Source organism: Camelina sativa, chromosome 19 (assembly GCF_030686135.1).
Source record: "Camelina sativa cultivar CO46 ecotype springtype chromosome 19, ASM3068613v1".
Taxonomy (NCBI): domain Eukaryota; kingdom Viridiplantae; phylum Streptophyta; class Magnoliopsida; order Brassicales; family Brassicaceae; genus Camelina; species Camelina sativa.
This window is the reverse complement of record NC_141898.1, coordinates 5,451,658-5,469,497: the sequence shown is the minus strand read 5'-3', so window position 1 is coordinate 5,469,497 and position 17,840 is coordinate 5,451,658. Positions and strand designations below refer to the sequence as shown.

Below are 17,840 nucleotides of genomic sequence, written 5' to 3'. Positions count from 1 at the left end.
TCTCTTTTTATTATGAGAATAGCACATCTAAATTCCTCCTGTATATCGCAAGATTTTGGTCTTCTGTTTAGAAAATATTATCTTCATTACTATTGATGAATCCTCTGGTAGACAAAGAGGTAGTTAAATCATTTGGCATTTGCATCTCAAACCCAAATCACGTTCCTGTCTTTTCATGCTTGAGCTTAAAACTCACCAAAGTTTTTTGTATGTGAGAGGTGGAGATGGAGCAGAAGGCTAAGGCTCTCCATGATGATATAACAAAAAACATGTGAGTATATATCTGGAAAAACATAAAGGTTACAGACTCCGTGTGTTTTGGTGCTGCATATCTCACACGTTCTGGTGTAAATTTCTTGGAAAAAAAATCAGTGGATTGCAAGGCAGCTTTAACATTCTCAAGAGAATATCCTTTTAAGATTCAATACAAAAAGAAACAGTTATCTTTTTAACACGTACGTTCTCATATAATTTGACATCATGACATTTGAAACACCTTAACTCTTTCCCTTTTGTTGGACTGATTCTAACGAGCATATGTTGGAATACAAATCAAGTCTCACATCTGATGTTTAAAGAGACTATCATATAGTATATAAATGGTTAGAGTCAATCTACTAATTGTCAATTGGTTTTTAGTTGGAAGCCCAAATTTAACATGGTATCAGAGCCCAAGGTTAAAATTCTGGTGGACCTAGAAAAATGGATACAGACATGCCTCTTGTTAACCCGAGTAATGGGGCCCAAGAAGGGGTTTATTATCGGTCCAAGTGGGATCGGTTCGAGATAGAGTTATCATCTCGAAGAGACGTGTTAAAATCCCATATGTGGTCCTTGGTTTGAAAGGGAGATTGTTGGAATACAAACCAATCCCCACATCTGATGTTTAAAGAGACTATCATATAATATATAAAGGGTTAGAGTCAATCTACTAATTGCCCATTGATTTTTAGTTGGAAGCCCAAGATAAGTCCAAATTTAACAGTATCTAGAGCAGAGAGAACTTCTTGAAAAACCTTCAGAGCAGGAGAGATTATTAAGATAGAAACTCCGAGGATCATCGAAGACTTCATCGAGATAAAAAAAAAAAAAGAACCAGATTCATCAAGCAGCAAACAAGGGAATATCAGGCTCGGTCACACCAGGCGGTGATAACTATCGACTAACCAAGATTATGCAGCATTTTCAGAAGGAAGGAGATCGATGCATGCTGTTGTACAACTTACTTTTATGTTCTTTTTTGTAGCGTTGAATGGAAAGTTTTCTCTTCCATTAGAAACTCGATCGGGCTAATTATCTTGAAGCTCTTCTTTTGGGAACTTAGTAGCTTTTTCAGAAACCGGCGAAGCTAACTTGTTTTTTTATATGATTGTCATGTAGCATCAAAGTGACATGGTGACATGTTCTGCTCTTTAACAAGAGTTGCCTTGTTGGAAACAAGAGGAGGCTACTTAAACTGCCAAACTTTGAAAACCCTAAACTTTGTAAACGATAACTTTTTATTTACTTTGGTCTTGGGCTTTATATTATTTGGAAAAAGAAAAGTTTCCAACCCAATCCCTATTATATATATATATATATAAATATATATATATATATATATATAATTCCTTGATTTCCGTTTGGCTAGGTTTTGACAAATAGAAGATTCTCTAGGGTTTGTTCTATTTTTCTGTTTTTATTAGTCTCGGCGGTTACCTCCCTATTGGTGAGCTAGGGGGGTTTGAATAAGAAGATATGGACAAGATCAGTGGGTTTTCTGATGATGAATTGATCGTGAATATCTTATCATTTCTTCCAACAAAAGATGCGGCAAGCACAAGCATTTTGTCGAAGCAATGGAAGTTTCTTTGGATGCCGGTGCCAAAACTCGAGTTCGTTGAAAAAAATATGTATCCTGAAGGATTCTACTATACATACATCTTCTAAGAAGATGAGGATGAGGATCACAGAAGAAAGTATTCTACCGAGTTGGGAAAAAGCCATATGATGCGGCGTTTTATTGACAGGAATCTGCCAATCTGCCATTACATAGCTCTCCGGTCATCCAGAGCTTGCGTCTCAAGCTTTTCACCGATGCATTTCAAAATGAAGATATCAAACTGTGGGTTGAAATTGCAATCTCTCGTTGCATTGAGGAGCTAAGCTCATGCTTGTTGCCTCCCCTCCTTGAAAATTTTGCACCTTCAATGTGTGATATACGCAAATGAAGAATCTCTTCAACGGCTTTTATCTAATTCCTCTGTTCTTGAAGATCTTGTTCTGGAACTATATCCACGTGACAATGTGAGAAAGTTTGCTGTTATCATCCCGTCATTGATTAGCTTATCCTTTGCGATGTCTCGTCAGTGTACTTCTGATGGGTATATCATAGATACTCCTTCTTTGAAGTATTTCAAAGCTTTTGATTATAGTCATACCACTTCCACATGTTTTCTGGTGAAGAATATGCCTAAGCTCGAGGAGGCACAAGTATGGGCTGGTCACAATATCAAGAGGCTTCTCCAACCTGTCACATCTGTAAGCGTCTTTCATTGCGGGTAGGAGACAAGGACATTGCAGAGGTGGTAATTTGAATCCATTGATAATCATAATATTCTCGTCTTCAATTATCTCACTATATATATATCACGACTTAGATTAACACTAAATCGTTCTTTTGTACGTACGTATACTGGTATACAGGCTGTATTTGGTGATGATATTGTCTTTAATAAGCTTGAGCATCTGCATTTTCGTACATGTACGAGATTTTGGTCCAAGTTACTATTCCAATTGCTCAATGCTTCTCCCAAACTACGAGACTTCACTTTCAATGTAAGTTTCTTCGATAAACTTTTTTTTTTTTTGGGGGTCTGATTCACAGTATCGTTTGATCTAACTCTCATTTTTTTTTTTAAACTCCACAAGGATGATCTTACTAAATATGGTACTATGGGTGCACCGGTTTGCTGGAACCAACTGAATAGTGTTCCTCAATGTTTGCTGTCGAGTCTCCAGACTTTCAAGTGGTTAGGTTTCCATAGATCCGTAGAAGTGAAAGATCTGGCGACATATATCTTGAGAAATTCTTGCTTATTGAAGACTGCAACAATCTCTGTCAGACGACAATTACAAAGGAATCATGAGTTGGAGACGGAGGTGAAATTTTGTTTCCTTGGTTCACCCACATGCAACCTCGTATTCACTGAACACTGGGACTGTCGTGAAAGACATCTTTGGCACCCTTGAATTACTAAAGTTTTTGTTGCATTTGATTTATATGGTTTTATCGAGGAATTACACACGCATTTTTAACCAAATGTTGAAGTTGCTAACCAAGAATGATGAGAAAAACGACACTTAAAAAGGGTAACCAAATTGGCTACCTTATACAACTATAATGATAAGAGCAAGAGTCATAAGTATATGAATTCATAATCTTATAAGCTAAAACAGCAAAGGAAAGAGAATAGATTAAGGCAACACATTTATATTTATTAGTGCAGTCTTTACGATGAACAAAAACAGCGTGAAGCTTGTCTATGTACCGTCTTTTTCAAACTGGTTGCTACCAAACAGTACGAAGCGTTAGCATTAGCATTACCCTCGCTGCGTGGACTTCATCCCCGGAAGTTGCCCTCATGGCCATAGAAAACGCTGCTGGAGAAGTTTTGCTGTACAAACAGCATCATTAACATTATACTGAGTAGTGTATGCAAATTTTTATTATTTTTGAACAGTTACTACACGAGTCTCTACAAACAATGACTACGTGAATCTCTACAAGTAAATCCACAAATCTCTTATTCTTAGAACCACTGGAAAAGTTACAGAATCCACAGGAAACAAATAAAATACAAGGCAAATATTCCAGCATCCTAGTTTACGTCAACTAAAATGAGACTAAACTTGAAAGTACAAAGAGTCACCAAACTCTTTTATGTACAGAAGAAAAAGGTGATCATCTTATCACCTATCAGAATTTAGAAATAACAATGAACAGAGCAAATCACAAACTAGCTACCAACTCGTCAGCCAGACAACCATCTTGGAGTGCAACATGTTTCAGATCAATGATAAATTGATCTCGAAGAAACCCAAAACTGAAAGTTCCATTTTCATACAACCAGACCCGCCCTTCACCTCTGAGAAAACCATTACCATTGCCTGCTTCTCCTTGCAACACCATATCGTAACTAGACTTCATGTACAACATTCCAGATACAACATTCTCGTGAACTTCGGCGAGAGGACTGACATGGATTCGACTATTCAACAGCAGCTCTTCCTCAGCTGAAAAGGGTGATCTGATGACCAAGTGATTGGGTGTCCAGAACACAGGAGGAGTGTGCCTTGATAAAGACAAGTCCTCTACTTTCCTGCATATAATGCCTCCAACTTCATCGTATTTGACCAAATATAACTCCATGTTCCTTCCCTCACAAAAACCCTGCCGAGTTCAACAATCACAATTTTACACAACGGAGACAAACAATGAAAAGATTGATCTTTTCATTCATCGCCTCTTGCTACAAATTAACCCCTTTTACCTTACGAAACTAACCTTTTCTCAATCTCAAACATTATCAGTGATAATATGAATAAAAGAGTTTAAATTGAGACCTTCCATAAGCCTTGTAATGGTTTAGTAGGCGTGGGTGAGCAATCAGCAACTTTGATAAAATGTTCTGGTTCCCACTTAGTCCTAGACGCTTGCCTCTCCTTCTCTTTCCTCCTCTGTCTCCTTCTCTCACCGCCTGGACTCGTCTTATTCGCAAATTGAGTATACATCTCCGAGAAATCAGGGGAGGATATCACATCATCACTCTCGTCCCCTGAGCACTTCTGCTCTTCTCTAAAATTATTGCGATTCCCCTCCACCATGATATGACCATTCCCCATGAAATTCACATCCACCGGAACAAGATCGCCACTCGAAGAAGCTTCAAAATCATCCCAAGATCTGAGGTTACAACCACCACCACCGAGATCCAAGAAGTTCTCAGATCGTCCCTCCGGAGAAATCCCCATCAAGAGAAACGGAGTCTTCTTAACCTGATAAGTATCATCCCCGGTGGACAATACTCTAGATCCCAATACAAAAGAAGGACCCCAATCGAAGAAAACAAGCGGCGGAGACGAAGCGGCGGGATTTGCTCTGCCGCAGAGTCGCCAGAACCCAATTAGATTATCCAATCCTTTGAGAGTCTTGTAAAGGAGTCTATACGCGACCTGGCCGTTTCCCCATTTCTGGATCTTAGTCTTCTTCCCCCATCTCCGATCGCACATAGCGTGCCAGATTTTGCCGTCTTCTTGACAAAGAGAGGCGAAGCGTTTCGATGTGCAGGCGAAGCTGGAGATCTCTGTTGGTGTGAGGAATGATAGGATTCGGAGCTGGAGATCCTCGGGGATTTCGCAGAACGGAAGTGCAAATGTAGCCATTTTTTTTTTTTTTTTTTTTTTTCTCTAACACGAAACTGTTGTCAGGAAATTATCAGAAAGAGAGACTTTGGGAGATTAAACAACAGGCAAAACACATCTAATCTCTCTCTTCATGTGTTCTGGTTCTATAATGGCATATTCGAATCTGTGTTCCAGTTTTTTCCCCGTTATTTATGAAATTAACCTCTAACTTTATCTATTTAACGAAATAGCCCTCTATCGATTTATGGTTTCTCAAAATTCCCCCATCTCTCGCTGACGCTCGAATATAGGCCAGATATAGTTTAACGAAATCAATACAATAAAACTACAATGTTTCTCACCATAGCATAACACATCAGTCTCAACTTTGAATCTCCTATTAATACATCAGTTAAAATCATTGATCAATTAAATTAAAATAAATAATACAGATAAGCTTACAAATTGCCACAATAGACACATAATTGTCTTCTCTTCATCAATCGATTTCAGAATTTCAACCTAACAAAATTGTTTATCTTCTGCACATTTCAACTAAAACTCTTATTCTTGACAATTCCGACGATCGCATAAGCATTCAGTGATTGTTTTAGTCTGTCTAACTATGATTCTTCTACTTTTTTTGTTTCTTCTACTTTTTGTTTCCAGTTAACAAAATTCTGTTCTTTTATGTCTCTTAATTTGAGGGATTGTGGAAGATTTCAAAGCTGTGAATGTGTGAATTTGAGATGAATTTTTGAGATAAGCTATGTGTTTGAAACTTGAAATTACTATGAATGTTGGTGAAGAAAAGAGTCAAGAAGTCTCTTCAAGCGGCTTCGGTGTTTTGTTTGCTCTTCTCCTTCACGCGTCTTTGCTTTGAAGCTTGCTCATGTTTTTTCTCTTTCATGGTGGTTAGTTTCTTCTTCTTAAGTTTGGTGGCTTCACTTCTGTTGTGACTTTACCAATGTGATATATTATCTCTCTGTTTACTTATTCGGGTTTGAAAGAAGCTAGAACTTTGCTGGAGAAGACTTGTGCGATTTTGAAAGATGGATTGTCTAAAGAAGAAGTGAAGCTTTTGTTGATCGATGAGAACAAATGCAAGACTTTTAAAAACTCTAAAGCATTTAGAATGTCTCTGCAACTTTAGCTTAGTGTATCTACAACTTTAGCTTCAACCCTTTTGAGTTTCAACAATATACATTACAATAACCATTTGTGATAAATTACAATAACCTACAGATTTTCTTGTGATATACCTTTTTAGTGTTTTTGAATTTGTTGTAACTGTTTGTTAATGCAATAATTAAGTCTTTGTTAATGAGAGAGAGGTTTGTTAATGAGAGTTTATAAACCTTGTAGTTGTTGCAAGCTAACTCCGTGGAGGGAAGAGGCAAAGCTGGAGCAAGGGTTTGAGAAGAGTGATTTAGTCCGAGGTTATTCGCCGAATCTTCTAGAAACTCTGCAAGATAGAGAGGAGCGATCTCCACAATGATCATAGTTCAGGCCCATAAGACCATGAGTAAAGTACACGATAAATCTCCACAAGTTAAGTGTAAGGGTAATATAAAGAAATAAGAGTAAGTAGCAGTTGAAGTATCAGAAGATAAAACTACGTTTGAAAAACTAGCAAAATTACACATCCTTTATTGGCTATTGGCTTTTGACTATTAGTAATATGATAACTGTTTGACTGTAATATGGCATAGGTTATTGAATTCCATACTACTATAATCGATTGATTTGTATTGTCAAGATTTTTTATTCATGTTCTCTTTTTTTATATATATTATTTGTTCCATCTTTATTTTTTGACAAAAATTATGAAAAATATTTAAACACATGTATTGTCATAAGATCCCTGATGTTAATTGGAAAAACAAAAGAAAAGAAACGGAGCTTTCTCTCACTCTGAAAGAAAGAGAGAGTTAAGAGAAAAAAGCTTCTCAGTTTAACAAAACAATTCGATTTTATAATAACGTTATCTACGGGCTCAGTTCGTTGTTTTTTTTTGGTATTTCTTGATCTTTTTTTTTGTTTGTTCTTTAAATTTTGTAAAAAAGAAATTGGGTACTTAAGTCTCAAGTTAGTTAGATGAAAAGAAAAATTGTTTGATTTAAATAACAAAAAAAAATGATGCAACAAATAATAACTAAAATACAAAAACAAAAAATTACCATTGACCATGATAATTTTTTTTATTAACTATAATAGGGCAATTCTCATAAATACAACTAAAATATGATTTTTCCAAAATTACCACTTTTAGTTTTATTTTCCAAAAAACCACTAAAATGAGTTTTTTTCAAAAATACCACAAAATTAAACTAAAGTTTTATATTCAAAACTAAATCCTAAATCGTAAACACTAAATCCTACACTCTAAACACTATACCTTAAATCTAAATTAGTCAACCAAACCAAGAAAAATAAATTTTACGTAATAAACTTTCAGTTTTTTTGTGTTTGTGGCATTTTTGGAAAAAGATGTTGTGGTATTTTTGAAAGAAAAACTTACAATTTTGTATTTTTTGGGAAAAAAACATAAAATGTGGCATTTTGAAAAATTTCTCATTATAATATTTGATTCCAAACAACATAAAAACAAATATTATTTCAAAAAATACAAAAATATATATATGAAAACAACCCGCGGCGTAGCGTAGGTACTAACCTAGTATAGTTTAATATAATCTTTGTAGCAATTTATATAGCAACCATAAGATAAAATTCGATTATATATGTATTTATTGTGCCGTGAATGATATCCCGATAATATAGCCACTATAATCGGGATATCATTCACGGCAAAATAAATACATATATAATAGAATTTTATTTTTTATAAATTGTGGTAAAGATTATATTAAACTATATTTTATAAAGTTTTTAGATTTAAAAAAACTGAAAATATGCTCACCATTGTTTAGGAATCTGTAAATTTAGTGGTGTTGCTTTTTTTTGGCTCGAGAAAGTTAAGTTTCACTAATCACTAGTAACCTTATAATAAAACAATTTAGAAAAATGTACACCACAAAATTTTTATATTATATAGTAGTTTTATAAAATTAAAACCAAAATGTCAATTAAAGGAAAAAAACCGAAAAAAAATAAAAAGAAAAAAGAAAAAATTCTTATCCAAAGAGGTTGTAGGAGGAGAGAGTGATAGAGAGAGAGACGCGAAGCTCTTAAAAAAACAAAAATGGCGATAACACCTCTACGAATCACGAACCCATTCCCATCACTCCGCTTGATTCCCGTCGGAAAGCTCAATGCTTCGAGACTCTTCACCGTCCGCGCCACCGACGTTGAGTCCACGGAAGAGACTCAACCCGACCCGGAAACAACTCAATCCGAATCCGGCACCGATCCTGATCAATTCGAGTCTCGTCTCTCGAACATCAGACTCAAATACCGAAGCGGTACGGGTACGAAAGCAGAGGTGAGAAAATCGAAGAAAGGGTCATCAAGTGGGTCTCCGTCGAAAGGCACGGGAATGTATTTGCCGCCGGTGAGCTTAAAAGAGGCTGTTTCAGGTGGGTTGAAAGTGGAACTAGGGTTTAGCCCGTACAGTGAAAGGATCAACGGGAGGGTTGCGGGATTAGGACTCATGGCATTGCTTCTTGTTGAGCTTGCGACGGGTAAGAGTGTATTGAATTATCACACGCCTTCTGTGGTGTTTCTTCAGATCTATTTCGTTGCGGCTGTTTCTGCTATGTTTGTCAAGATTGAGAAGGAGAAGGTTAGTGTTTGGCCTAAGGATTGAAGGAAACAGAATACATGAGATATGTGTTTTGAATGTTGCTTTTGTTAATGTTCTTTATGTATGTATTTTGTATACTCACAGAAATTTCAATGTCATGGATATATAAGAGATTTGACAAGTAAAGGATCTCACTTTTGGAGTGAGTTCGTTGTTGTTCTTGTTAAGTAATTTTCAAATACTGGATCGGAATGTTCAAGAAAATTTGATACAAATGTGATGTTTTCTTTATAGTCAAGTTGAAGATGAGATGAGATGAGATTAGTGCATTTTCCTAAGACAATGTAACTGAAACTTATAAGCATTGAAATCATGTTTGGATGTTGTTAACTAGAATGGCCACATAGATCATAGCCAACTTCAATTGTATAACGCCTTGCAACATGTAACAAGATTAATTATGTGATCTTTTACAATGATTCATATACTTTATGTGTAGATCATAAGATAAAATTTTAATTTCGATTCTTTTTTGACATATTTCTCGACATCTTTTTTTGGACATAAATTCGATATTTTGAAACGTTCCTTTTTTTTTTTTTTTGGTGTGTGTCAAATTAAAAAAAGTTTCTACTTAAAACCCAATGGGCATTAACAATAAATAAATAAGGGCGGCAAAGAAATAAAACCCTCAAAGCCAACAAAAACCTCTCGTTACAGAACGGAGAAACAGAAACCCAAAGGGTCGGCGTTACAGTCTCTTTGTCTATCTCTCTCTCTTTTACGATTCTCCTTAATTCTTTGACCAAATTCCATGGCTTTCTGGGGTGGGTTCACTGGTTCCTTTGCTTTTAACAATCACGGATTGAGTAAAAAGACCTAATTTTTTTTTTTAATTATATTTCCATGGAGTTGGGCGTTGATGAAAAGATTTGTGTGTGTGTGTGTTGCAGGAGTTGAAGTGAAGCCATCAAAAGCTTTCACTCTTAAGGCTAATGAATCAACAGGAATCAGAAGACTTCACCTTTCCCAGGTCCTTAATCTTATTGCTCTACCCTTTATTAGCTTTGTTGATTTTCTTCTCTGACTTTGTACTTTGGACGCTTGTTTTGATCAATTTCTTATGATTTGGGCGTGTTTAAACGTGATTGGAAGTTTGTATACACATCAATTAGGGTAGGGAGACTGATATGCAACCTATAGTGGAGTTTAAATGCGAATTGGTTTTGTAACTTTATTACTTCAATTTAGTGGCTTTTTTCATTTACTTGGCTGATCCTTTGGTTGTATTTGGTTTAGGCGACATTGGGGCTTGGTAGTGCAACAAACAGAAGTATTCTTCAGTGTATCGTTGGGAACAAAAGTCCCCTCTTCTTATGCGTCTTGACTCCTGAAAAGGTTGATACTTGCCAACTGAATCTGGAGTTTGAAGAAGCTGATGAAGTTATCTTCTCTGTCATCGGACCTCGGAGCATTCACCTCACTGGCTACTTCCTGGGGAAGAGTACCAGTTTTAGGCTAAATGATAGTGAATCGTATCCTCTTATCGAACTTAGATTAAAGTAAAATATGGATTATTGGTTTTGTAGATTGTTATTTGTATCCTTGACTTAATCAATAGGGAGTCATATGGAGAAGACATTGTTGACACAGACATGGAGAAAGGTAGCAGTGATGATTATGACTACAGTGATAGTTTCATAAATGATGACGAACCTTGTGGCCGTGGTTCACATGTGTCTAGTTCTGATGATGATGAAAGTATGCCATTCCCCATCTTGTTTATGGTGTCTTCTAACTTTGAAGTTTTATGTTATGTTTGCTTTGTGGAGTTAAGCTTGAATTGATAGTTGTATCTTCAGAGTTATTTTTTGCTCTTACTGTGCTTGACTTGTTATTTTGCAGATTCACAACCTTTTCAGTTTCTATATGGATATTGTTTTGCAACCTTTTCCTAGACTATAGTTGCATGGGACTTTGAGAGTTTAGTTTTCGTTTAGTGTGAATCTCTTTACTAGTGTCTTTGGTGCTTGTATTAATCTGCATCTCGTGGGTTTTACAAGAAATTAGATTAGGCATTTTCACTTTAATTATTTCTGATACTTAAGTCCATTTCTTCTTAATCTTGTCTCCTTTCCAGTATCTATTAAGGAGATGGCAGCTAAAACAAAAGACAAGAAGAAAAATGGAAAAGGTAGAAGACTAAGGAAGAAGTTTCAAGTCTCTGATTCAGAATCGGATGAAACCTCGGCTAGAGATGATGATTCTAGCAATGAGGATTCTGTAGAAATACTTAATAATGGTAATGAGCACAAAATCCCGAAGGTTCTTTCTTCAGAGAGTCCTCTGTCTTCAAGGGTTACGAGGTCGAAGGCAAGAAGTTCGACTTTGGAAAATGTTGAGTCTAATGCCAAATGTGAGAAGGCATCAGAAGCAAGAGCTGATACTCACAAGACTCTGGATAAAAGGTAAGTAAGTTTCATCCACTATAGACCCAAGTTTTAACCTTCTATAAATCTAATATGTTTAATATGCCAGGGAGGATAAAACATTGGCTGATGTTAAACTTCATCCTCAGAAAGAGTGTGAAATTGTTTCGAAGAAAAAAAGAAACAAAGAAAAGTCTAAGAGTTCAGCTACAGTTAACTTAGGTGAAGGAGAGGGGAAAAATATGCCTGAAAGTCTTCAGAATGAGAAGCCAGCTACTGACAAGTAAGTGGTACCATACTACTGAACAGATAATGTTACCTTCTAGCTGTTTCGGATTGAGGAGGATGCTACGTTTTATTGAAATCCGGGAATGGTTTTTTTGTTGTTGTTTGTTATATAAGTATATCGATATTTAACGTGATTATACACAAATTAGTCATCGGTGTTAAATGGTTGGTCAAGTGTTCTTAGTGGGTGGTTCTTACCTAGTGGAAGTGAAAATTTTACTTTTATTCTTCAGAAGTTGACGTTTTGTATACAAATGGTTTATGCCCATTCATTAGAAAGTTGATATCATTGTTAAATGCACATATTTCCTCAATTGGTATTAAAGCTCCCTGTTAAAACTTCAATTAACATACCATGTCTCGCACATGACAGGGGGATCAAATCATCAGGTGGTGTATTACCCTCTCAGAATGATGAGGCGATTCTATCAAAGAAAAAAAGGAAAAGGGATAGGAGAGAGGAGACTACAGATGTCCCAGAAAATCTAGTTGAATGTTCTGAGAAGAAGAAACAAGCTATCGACAAGTGAGTCTTACCTTGTTACTTAGGTAGAAACTTCAGTTTGACTAATGGTAGAAATAATTATAATTACCTGCAAATACAAGCTAATGGTCTGATGAATTAGCTTTTACTATAGTTGTCTCTCTTAGTTATTCTTTTGGGTTTGATTGGATACTAGTCGTATAAATTGTATTTTCCCTAACAAATAGGAACTCAGAGAAAGAAGCTGATATTAAGATTTTACTTGAAGTATAAAATTTAACATTAAACCAAAAAAAAAAAGATTTTACTTGAAACGGGATTCCTGAGTTCTGCTAAAGCTGTCTCTTTTAGTTTTTCTTTTGGGTTTGAGTGGATACTATTTTGAGTTTTATTGGTAATTTAGCATAGAAACTTGTCGTATCAATTGTATTTTCCATAATGAATAGGAACATTGAGAAAGAACCTGAAGTGACCATTGAAGAGATTGAAAAAGGATCGTTAGATGGAAAATCAGCTGTTAAAGGGAAAAAGGTAAGTAGTTTTGACATTTTAGTCTACTTCTTAGTCGTGTGATATCTTGATGCTGTCTCAATTACCAGCACCGTTAGGTGGGAGTTCTTTAAGACGATTGATGGTTGTTTCAGGTCAGTATACTCTATACTGGCAAGTTGAAAGACACCGGGAAATTGTTTGAATCAAACTTGGGAGAAGCTCCACTAAGATTCCGCTTAGGTAAAGATTCTTTAGATCGTAGAATCCTCACTATAGTTGCTGTTTCTGCCATCCTCGTACATGATTAGTTTTTGTTTATCATTAATTATAATGCTGCCTGCAGGTGAAGAAAATGTCATAAAAGGTCTCAGCATTGGTGTTGAAGGTATATGGCTTAACTCATAGATGATTTTAACTTAAATTCATAAATTTTGGTACCTTTTAAAGAATACGGCTGCATATTCTAATTCTCAGGGATGCGAGTTGGAGATAAGAGAAGACTCATAATTCCGCCATCCCTCGGGTATGTCATAATGGTTTTGGTTAACCGGGTCTATATGATTATTCTCAGCATAATATAACAGCTGAGTTGTGTCTCTTGCTCTGGATGTGATAAACACAGGTACTCAAAAAAGGGATTGCAGGAACAGGTGCCTAAGAATGCGTGGCTTGTCTATATGAAGTGGAGGCAGTAAAAATTAGATGATCGCATTGGCTTTTGACCTTTTAATACAGGCGTAGGGTTTTGCTCCGAGCCAAACTGTTATGTCACATGGAAATTTTCATTGGCTCCTCCTGCTTCCTGTTTTATACAGTATTTTGCTTCTTTTGGGTTTGCTCGAATCTTACAAAACTCAAAATTTTCCTGATTGTTCATTCAATATCAGTGAGTATTGTTTCCACTTTCCAGTATTTAAACTGGTTATGGTTGACTAAATGCTTAGGTTTACACTGAAACATGATGCTCTTATTCATATTGAGAAGTAATTCTTAAGGCCATTAGGCATTGTTTGTAGAAACCAGACTGCAGGAATTAAAAGGGACCAGATTCTTTTGACAGATCAAAACTGAAGCTTGCAACAATAAGCATCTATATATACACATATTTATACACGTATGGTGACAGAAGACTTCATAGGAGGATGATGAGGGGCCAATCGTTGATCTTGATCAGCGGCACCTACTGTACTCTTTCCGGCAGAGGATAATTGCTTATGTTGGATTCCATTTTGTTGAATGTGAGGTTTGCAATGGCTCTATCGATTGAATTCGTTTCAGATTCTATCTCTTCCTCTCTACTCAACCTGCAATCAAGTAACTGTCACTTTGATCAGTATGGAATCTTTAATTTGAGCAAACTATTATCATAGGAATCTATAGTTCCAGAAGAAAATAAAGACTTTGATCCTATGAATACTCGGATGATTTCTTTTCAAGTAGAGGTCAGAAAAAGAAGATAAGACCTGTACCTGTTTCCATCACCATAATCATATCTGGACGTTTGCATAAGCAGCTCTTCTGAGTTAGTGCTGACTGAATCCGATTTATCTTGTGAACTCCTTGCAAGCCGGTAAAAGGTATCCCGGAAACATTTGCGTGTCTCATCGGTTAACTAGAGAGCAAAAAAAGTTTATTTTTAAGACAAAACCTACAAAGCAAGTCCAATGACTGAAATATCAAATGTAAGGTTAAAAGGTCGTAGGCAAAAATCGTCAGTAACTCACCTTTTGTGAAGCCCTTTGTAGATCCTGCAACACGAGTTCCTCAGAAGACAGTTCATCCCCATAGTTTGAATCTAACATGTTGTTGTCTTCAGACAGATCCGAGATCATAAATGGAGCTTCCTCCTTCAACCAGAAACAAAAAGATTAATAATCAGAATCTCTAAACTTACAAGAAACCACCACAGATTCAGCAACAAATAGATAACTGCAACACCATGTAAGAACAATATCTTACCTTGAAAGACATGTCATCATGACAATGGAACATAGGGACTTCCCTACCACCATACATAGAAGAAGAACCGACACTGTTATTGCTGCTGGTTGCTCGATGTACATCTCCATCATCCTCTGGAACATCCTCCAAAATTGAACTTCTTCAATAAAAACCAAAGAGTAAACAAAAACAACAATTAGATCGGAAAACACAAGAAAAGTAGGAAGATGGTAAGTAAAAAAGAATTGAGGGGCCGTACAAGAACATATCATCCATGTGTTCGATTCCTTCGAAATCATGAAGTGAAGAAGCACCGTAGAAAGCCTTTGATCTCTTAGACTCTTCTTCTTCTTCACTCGTCCTCATACCCATCTGACTATACATCAAACCTTCTCCATTAAAACCATCGTAATCGAAACATTTCTGAGCAGCTTGAGGAGAGCTCATGCTCCATCCACCCCACATACCAGTAGATGGGTATGTCTCTGATGATGATTCTTGATAACTAGGCACAACAAGCTCTTCAAAATTCCTTCCAGCATAACAATCCATAATCAAATCGATCGATCTATCAACCTGATTAACAACAAAAATCAAGCTCACTACTTTCAGAACAAATCCCAAAATCTCTATGGATTTGATTCAAATCTAAACAAGAAAAGAAAGAAACTTACTTTATAGAGAATTACGATCAGAAAACTATTAGATGATTGGTTCAAAGATCAAGAGAAGCTTTTTGATTCTTCAACTGTAAGCAAAATAGTAATAACAAGACCAAAGAAGAGAGAGAGAGAAGACGAATTGTGTTTTTTTGTTTTGTTTGTATTGCTTCAATTTCCGAGGAGGTAAGAGAAAAGATGGGCAGCACACACAACACAAGTAAGGGGGAAAGAGAGAAGCGCGTGAGTAAAAAAGTGGCGCGTGAGGTAGATCTTGTTTTCGTGGCTCAGAATTCATAGACGAGATTTGTGGCTCAGATCTTTCCTCCATCTAAAGCACTCTTCTCATTGGTCCACGTGTACGATCATATCTTTTATTGTCTCCAACGTCGGCAATGGAAAAATTAAAAAATGTGCAAGTTGCGGAATTTTATGACCCCTACTTTTATGTCATTCCGAAAATGACCTTCTTCTTTAGTGAGAGGATAACGCGGTTGTTAAGAGGATAAACTAGTCATTCCCGCACCGAGACGTGTCTTTCTTGGCTGATATCTAGTTCCCACGTGGCACATTATTTGTGGAGAACAAGACACGTGGCATGTGATTAGCGGGTGAAATTCCACGTTTCTGAACCGCATATTATATTGGATATAATAAATGGCATCTATGCTTTTTCACTCAAAAGAGTGTAGTGGATGGACTAATGGGCCGAGGCCTTAAAAACAAATAAATTTGGTTGCAGAAAATTTTATTTATTTACGGCCCACTTAGACCTTAACATTATAATACTAGACGAGTCTACGAGCTTCGTCTTGTCGGAGTCGGAGAAGAAGCAGGAAGATGTTCAAGAACACGTTTCAGTCTGGGTTCCTCTCTATTTTGTACAGTCTAGGGTATGCTTTTGTTACCCTTGAATATGTTCGAATCGGTTGATATGTTTTTAATAATGGATGGGTTTTGATATTTTTTTTGTTTTTGTTTGCAGAAGCAAGCCTCTTCAGATATGGGATAAAGAAGGTGAGCTTATGTTTTCTAATTTCTTACGTAATTGAATCTTAGGTAGTGCGATTTTGTACCCAGTCAGCTGTAATAAATTCAAAGCTGTGAACTTTGGGTAACAAAATTATTGATGCCTTGTTCTATGATCTGAGCTGGAATTTTTTCTAGAAGTTTCATCAATTTTAGGGTTCAGCTAAAGTATCTTTCTTTTGATTGATAGTTGTGGATGGACATGTGAAGCGTTGCCATGATGATGACATTCAATCCAATGTGCTTGAAGTAGTTGGATCCAACATCCAGTCTACATACATTACATGTCCTGCTGATCTCTCCGCTACGCTTGGTATCAAACTTCCTTTTTTGGTCTTGGTAGTGAAGAATATGAAGAAATATTTCTCATTCGAGATTCAGATTCTGGATGACAAGAATGTGCGCCGCCGTTTCAGAGCTTCTAACTTTCAAGTCTGTATGTCTTTCCCTTTGCTTTTTAGTCTTCTTCACTATTTTATTTGAATTTCATCTGATCAGGAAGCCTCCTACTGTAGTTTCGATGCTCTGCTATTTTCTTGAAGCAATTTCTAATCAATGTCTTACTTTATATCAATAGATTAGTAGGCCGCTTGTTAGTTTTTAGTTTATAGCTTAACTGCTGTGTTTCTCAGAAAGATACCAATCACCTAATCTTTGGATAAGCTTGCAGGATGTGTAACTCTATTATATACAATTGTTGTCACTACATTAAATTTGCTGCATGTTATGTAGTCTAGAACGCTATGCGCTAGTATTGATGTTTTCTATTGAACAATTTTTTTGTAGGCTGTCACTAGAGTAAAGCCGTATATTTGCACAATGCCACTCAAGATGGACGAAGGCTGGAATCAAATCCAACTTAACTTAGCTGATCTTACTAGGAGAGCTTATGGGACTAATTATGCTGAGACATTGCGAGTTCAGATTCATGCCAACTGCCGCCTCAGGCGCATTTATTTTGCTGACCGTCTCTACTCAGAAGAGGAGCTTCCTCCGGAATTCAAGCTGTATCTCCCAGTGCAGGTTTAGAATTTCACAATTTAGATACCATTCTTTTCCTTTTTTTATTTATTGCATGAGTCGTTTTACTTACAAAGCATGGTCTTTTTCAACTGCAGAAAGCATGAAAAGTTAATATCAAAGCCTTCTACCATTGTCATGGTACTGTAAACTATTTCAGATAAGACCAAGAGCGTTTGCATTAGATGAGAGCTTTAATTTCGCTTGTTTTTGACTTGATATTCATTGTGTTAAACTCTTACTGAAAGGGAATCACTTACGCTTTAAGATTTTCAATGTATATCATGCATGATCTTGAGTCACTGCGTATAAGAAACTTAGGGATGGAAGCATCAGGCTTTTGAGTCGCATGATGCCACCCTCATGTTGTATTGATTTTCGGGAAATAAACTTACTTGCAAAATGAC

The 17,840-nt window shown here is 36.4% G+C and overlaps 4 protein-coding genes and 2 pseudogenes across 10 annotated transcripts; 4 read left to right on the top strand and 2 right to left on the bottom strand.

Moving 5' to 3' along the window:
- The first annotated feature begins 1,737 nt into the window (after positions 1–1,737).
- Positions 1,738–3,231, top strand: LOC147920216 (putative F-box/FBD/LRR-repeat protein At5g62970 pseudogene; annotated as a pseudogene).
- Positions 3,232–3,763: 532 nt separating this feature from the next.
- Positions 3,764–5,565, bottom strand: LOC104764999 (F-box protein At3g12350). 2 transcript variants are annotated; one of them, XM_087502788.1, is made up of 2 exons: positions 4,606–5,565; positions 3,764–4,432 (listed from the first exon to the last, which is right to left on the bottom strand). In XM_087502788.1, exons 1-2 carry the CDS (start codon positions 5,422–5,424, stop codon positions 3,992–3,994), a joined length of 1,260 nt encoding a protein of 419 aa, XP_087358914.1. In that variant the 5' UTR covers positions 5,425–5,565; the 3' UTR covers positions 3,764–3,991. The 2 variants fall into 2 exon arrangements, with proteins under 2 accessions (XP_087358914.1, XP_010486936.2); XM_010488634.3 differs by having other exon boundaries at positions 4,547–5,553.
- Positions 5,566–8,470: 2,905 nt separating this feature from the next.
- Positions 8,471–9,366, top strand: LOC104764998 (uncharacterized). The gene has a single exon (XM_010488633.3). The coding sequence runs from the start codon at positions 8,591–8,593 to the stop codon at positions 9,152–9,154; it is 564 nt and encodes a 187-aa protein (XP_010486935.1). The 5' UTR covers positions 8,471–8,590; the 3' UTR covers positions 9,155–9,366.
- Positions 9,367–9,754: 388 nt separating this feature from the next.
- LOC104764997 (peptidyl-prolyl cis-trans isomerase FKBP43-like) lies at positions 9,755–13,686 on the top strand (annotated as a pseudogene). Its single transcript, XR_015591456.1, has 12 exons — positions 9,755–9,918; positions 10,045–10,124; positions 10,391–10,626; positions 10,713–10,852; positions 11,232–11,559; positions 11,630–11,803; positions 12,182–12,334; positions 12,739–12,823; positions 12,937–13,024; positions 13,128–13,169; positions 13,259–13,307; positions 13,407–13,686. The product of XR_015591456.1 is annotated as a peptidyl-prolyl cis-trans isomerase FKBP43-like (transcript).
- A 43-nt stretch (positions 13,687–13,729) lies between these two features.
- Positions 13,730–15,801, bottom strand: LOC104764996 (protein LNK3). Of its 4 annotated transcripts, none has more exons than XM_087502785.1 (6): positions 15,400–15,801; positions 14,985–15,301; positions 14,744–14,882; positions 14,509–14,631; positions 14,254–14,396; positions 13,730–14,102 (listed from the first exon to the last, which is right to left on the bottom strand). In XM_087502785.1, exons 2-6 carry the CDS (start codon positions 15,275–15,277, stop codon positions 14,084–14,086), a joined length of 717 nt encoding a protein of 238 aa, XP_087358911.1. In that variant the 5' UTR covers positions 15,278–15,301; positions 15,400–15,801; the 3' UTR covers positions 13,730–14,083. The 4 variants fall into 4 exon arrangements, with proteins under 4 accessions (XP_087358911.1, XP_010486929.2, XP_010486930.2 ...); XM_010488627.3 differs by having other exon boundaries at positions 13,730–14,088; positions 14,744–14,885; positions 15,400–15,781; XM_010488628.3 differs by having other exon boundaries at positions 13,730–14,088; positions 15,400–15,781.
- Positions 15,802–16,050: 249 nt separating this feature from the next.
- LOC104764995 (uncharacterized) lies at positions 16,051–17,836 on the top strand. 2 transcript variants are annotated; one of them, XM_010488626.3, is made up of 5 exons: positions 16,051–16,277; positions 16,370–16,401; positions 16,604–16,845; positions 17,200–17,436; positions 17,532–17,836. In XM_010488626.3, exons 1-5 carry the CDS (start codon positions 16,225–16,227, stop codon positions 17,538–17,540), a joined length of 573 nt encoding a protein of 190 aa, XP_010486928.2. In that variant the 5' UTR covers positions 16,051–16,224; the 3' UTR covers positions 17,541–17,836. The 2 variants fall into 2 exon arrangements, 1 of the variants encoding a protein (XP_010486928.2); XR_015591457.1 differs by having other exon boundaries at positions 16,073–16,277; positions 16,604–16,849.
- Positions 17,837–17,840: the final 4 nt, after the last annotated feature.

Bases quoted from the DNA above. Each gene is read 5' to 3' on its own strand.
- LOC104764999 (XM_087502788.1), bottom strand. From the start codon at position 5,424: ATGGCTACATTTGCACTTCCGTTCTGCGAAATCCCCGAGGATCTCCAG. The intron at 4,433-4,605 runs GTCTCAATTTAA...TGAACTCGGCAG, and splicing joins CATTACAAGGCTTATGGAAG to GGTTTTTGTGAGGGAAGGAA.
- LOC104764998 (XM_010488633.3), top strand. From the start codon at position 8,591: ATGGCGATAACACCTCTACGAATCACGAACCCATTCCCATCACTCCGC.
- LOC104764996 (XM_010488627.3), bottom strand. From the start codon at position 15,277: ATGGATTGTTATGCTGGAAGGAATTTTGAAGAGCTTGTTGTGCCTAGT. The intron at 14,886-14,984 runs GTACGGCCCCTC...TTTTTATTGAAG, and splicing joins CACATGGATGATATGTTCTT to AAGTTCAATTTTGGAGGATG. The intron at 14,089-14,253 runs GTACAGGTCTTA...ACTTGATTGCAG, and splicing joins GATTATGGTGATGGAAACAG to GTTGAGTAGAGAGGAAGAGA.
- LOC104764995 (XM_010488626.3), top strand. From the start codon at position 16,225: ATGTTCAAGAACACGTTTCAGTCTGGGTTCCTCTCTATTTTGTACAGT. The intron at 16,278-16,369 runs GTATGCTTTTGT...TTTTGTTTGCAG, and splicing joins TCTATTTTGTACAGTCTAGG to AAGCAAGCCTCTTCAGATAT. The intron at 16,402-16,603 runs GTGAGCTTATGT...TTTGATTGATAG, and splicing joins TCAGATATGGGATAAAGAAG to TTGTGGATGGACATGTGAAG.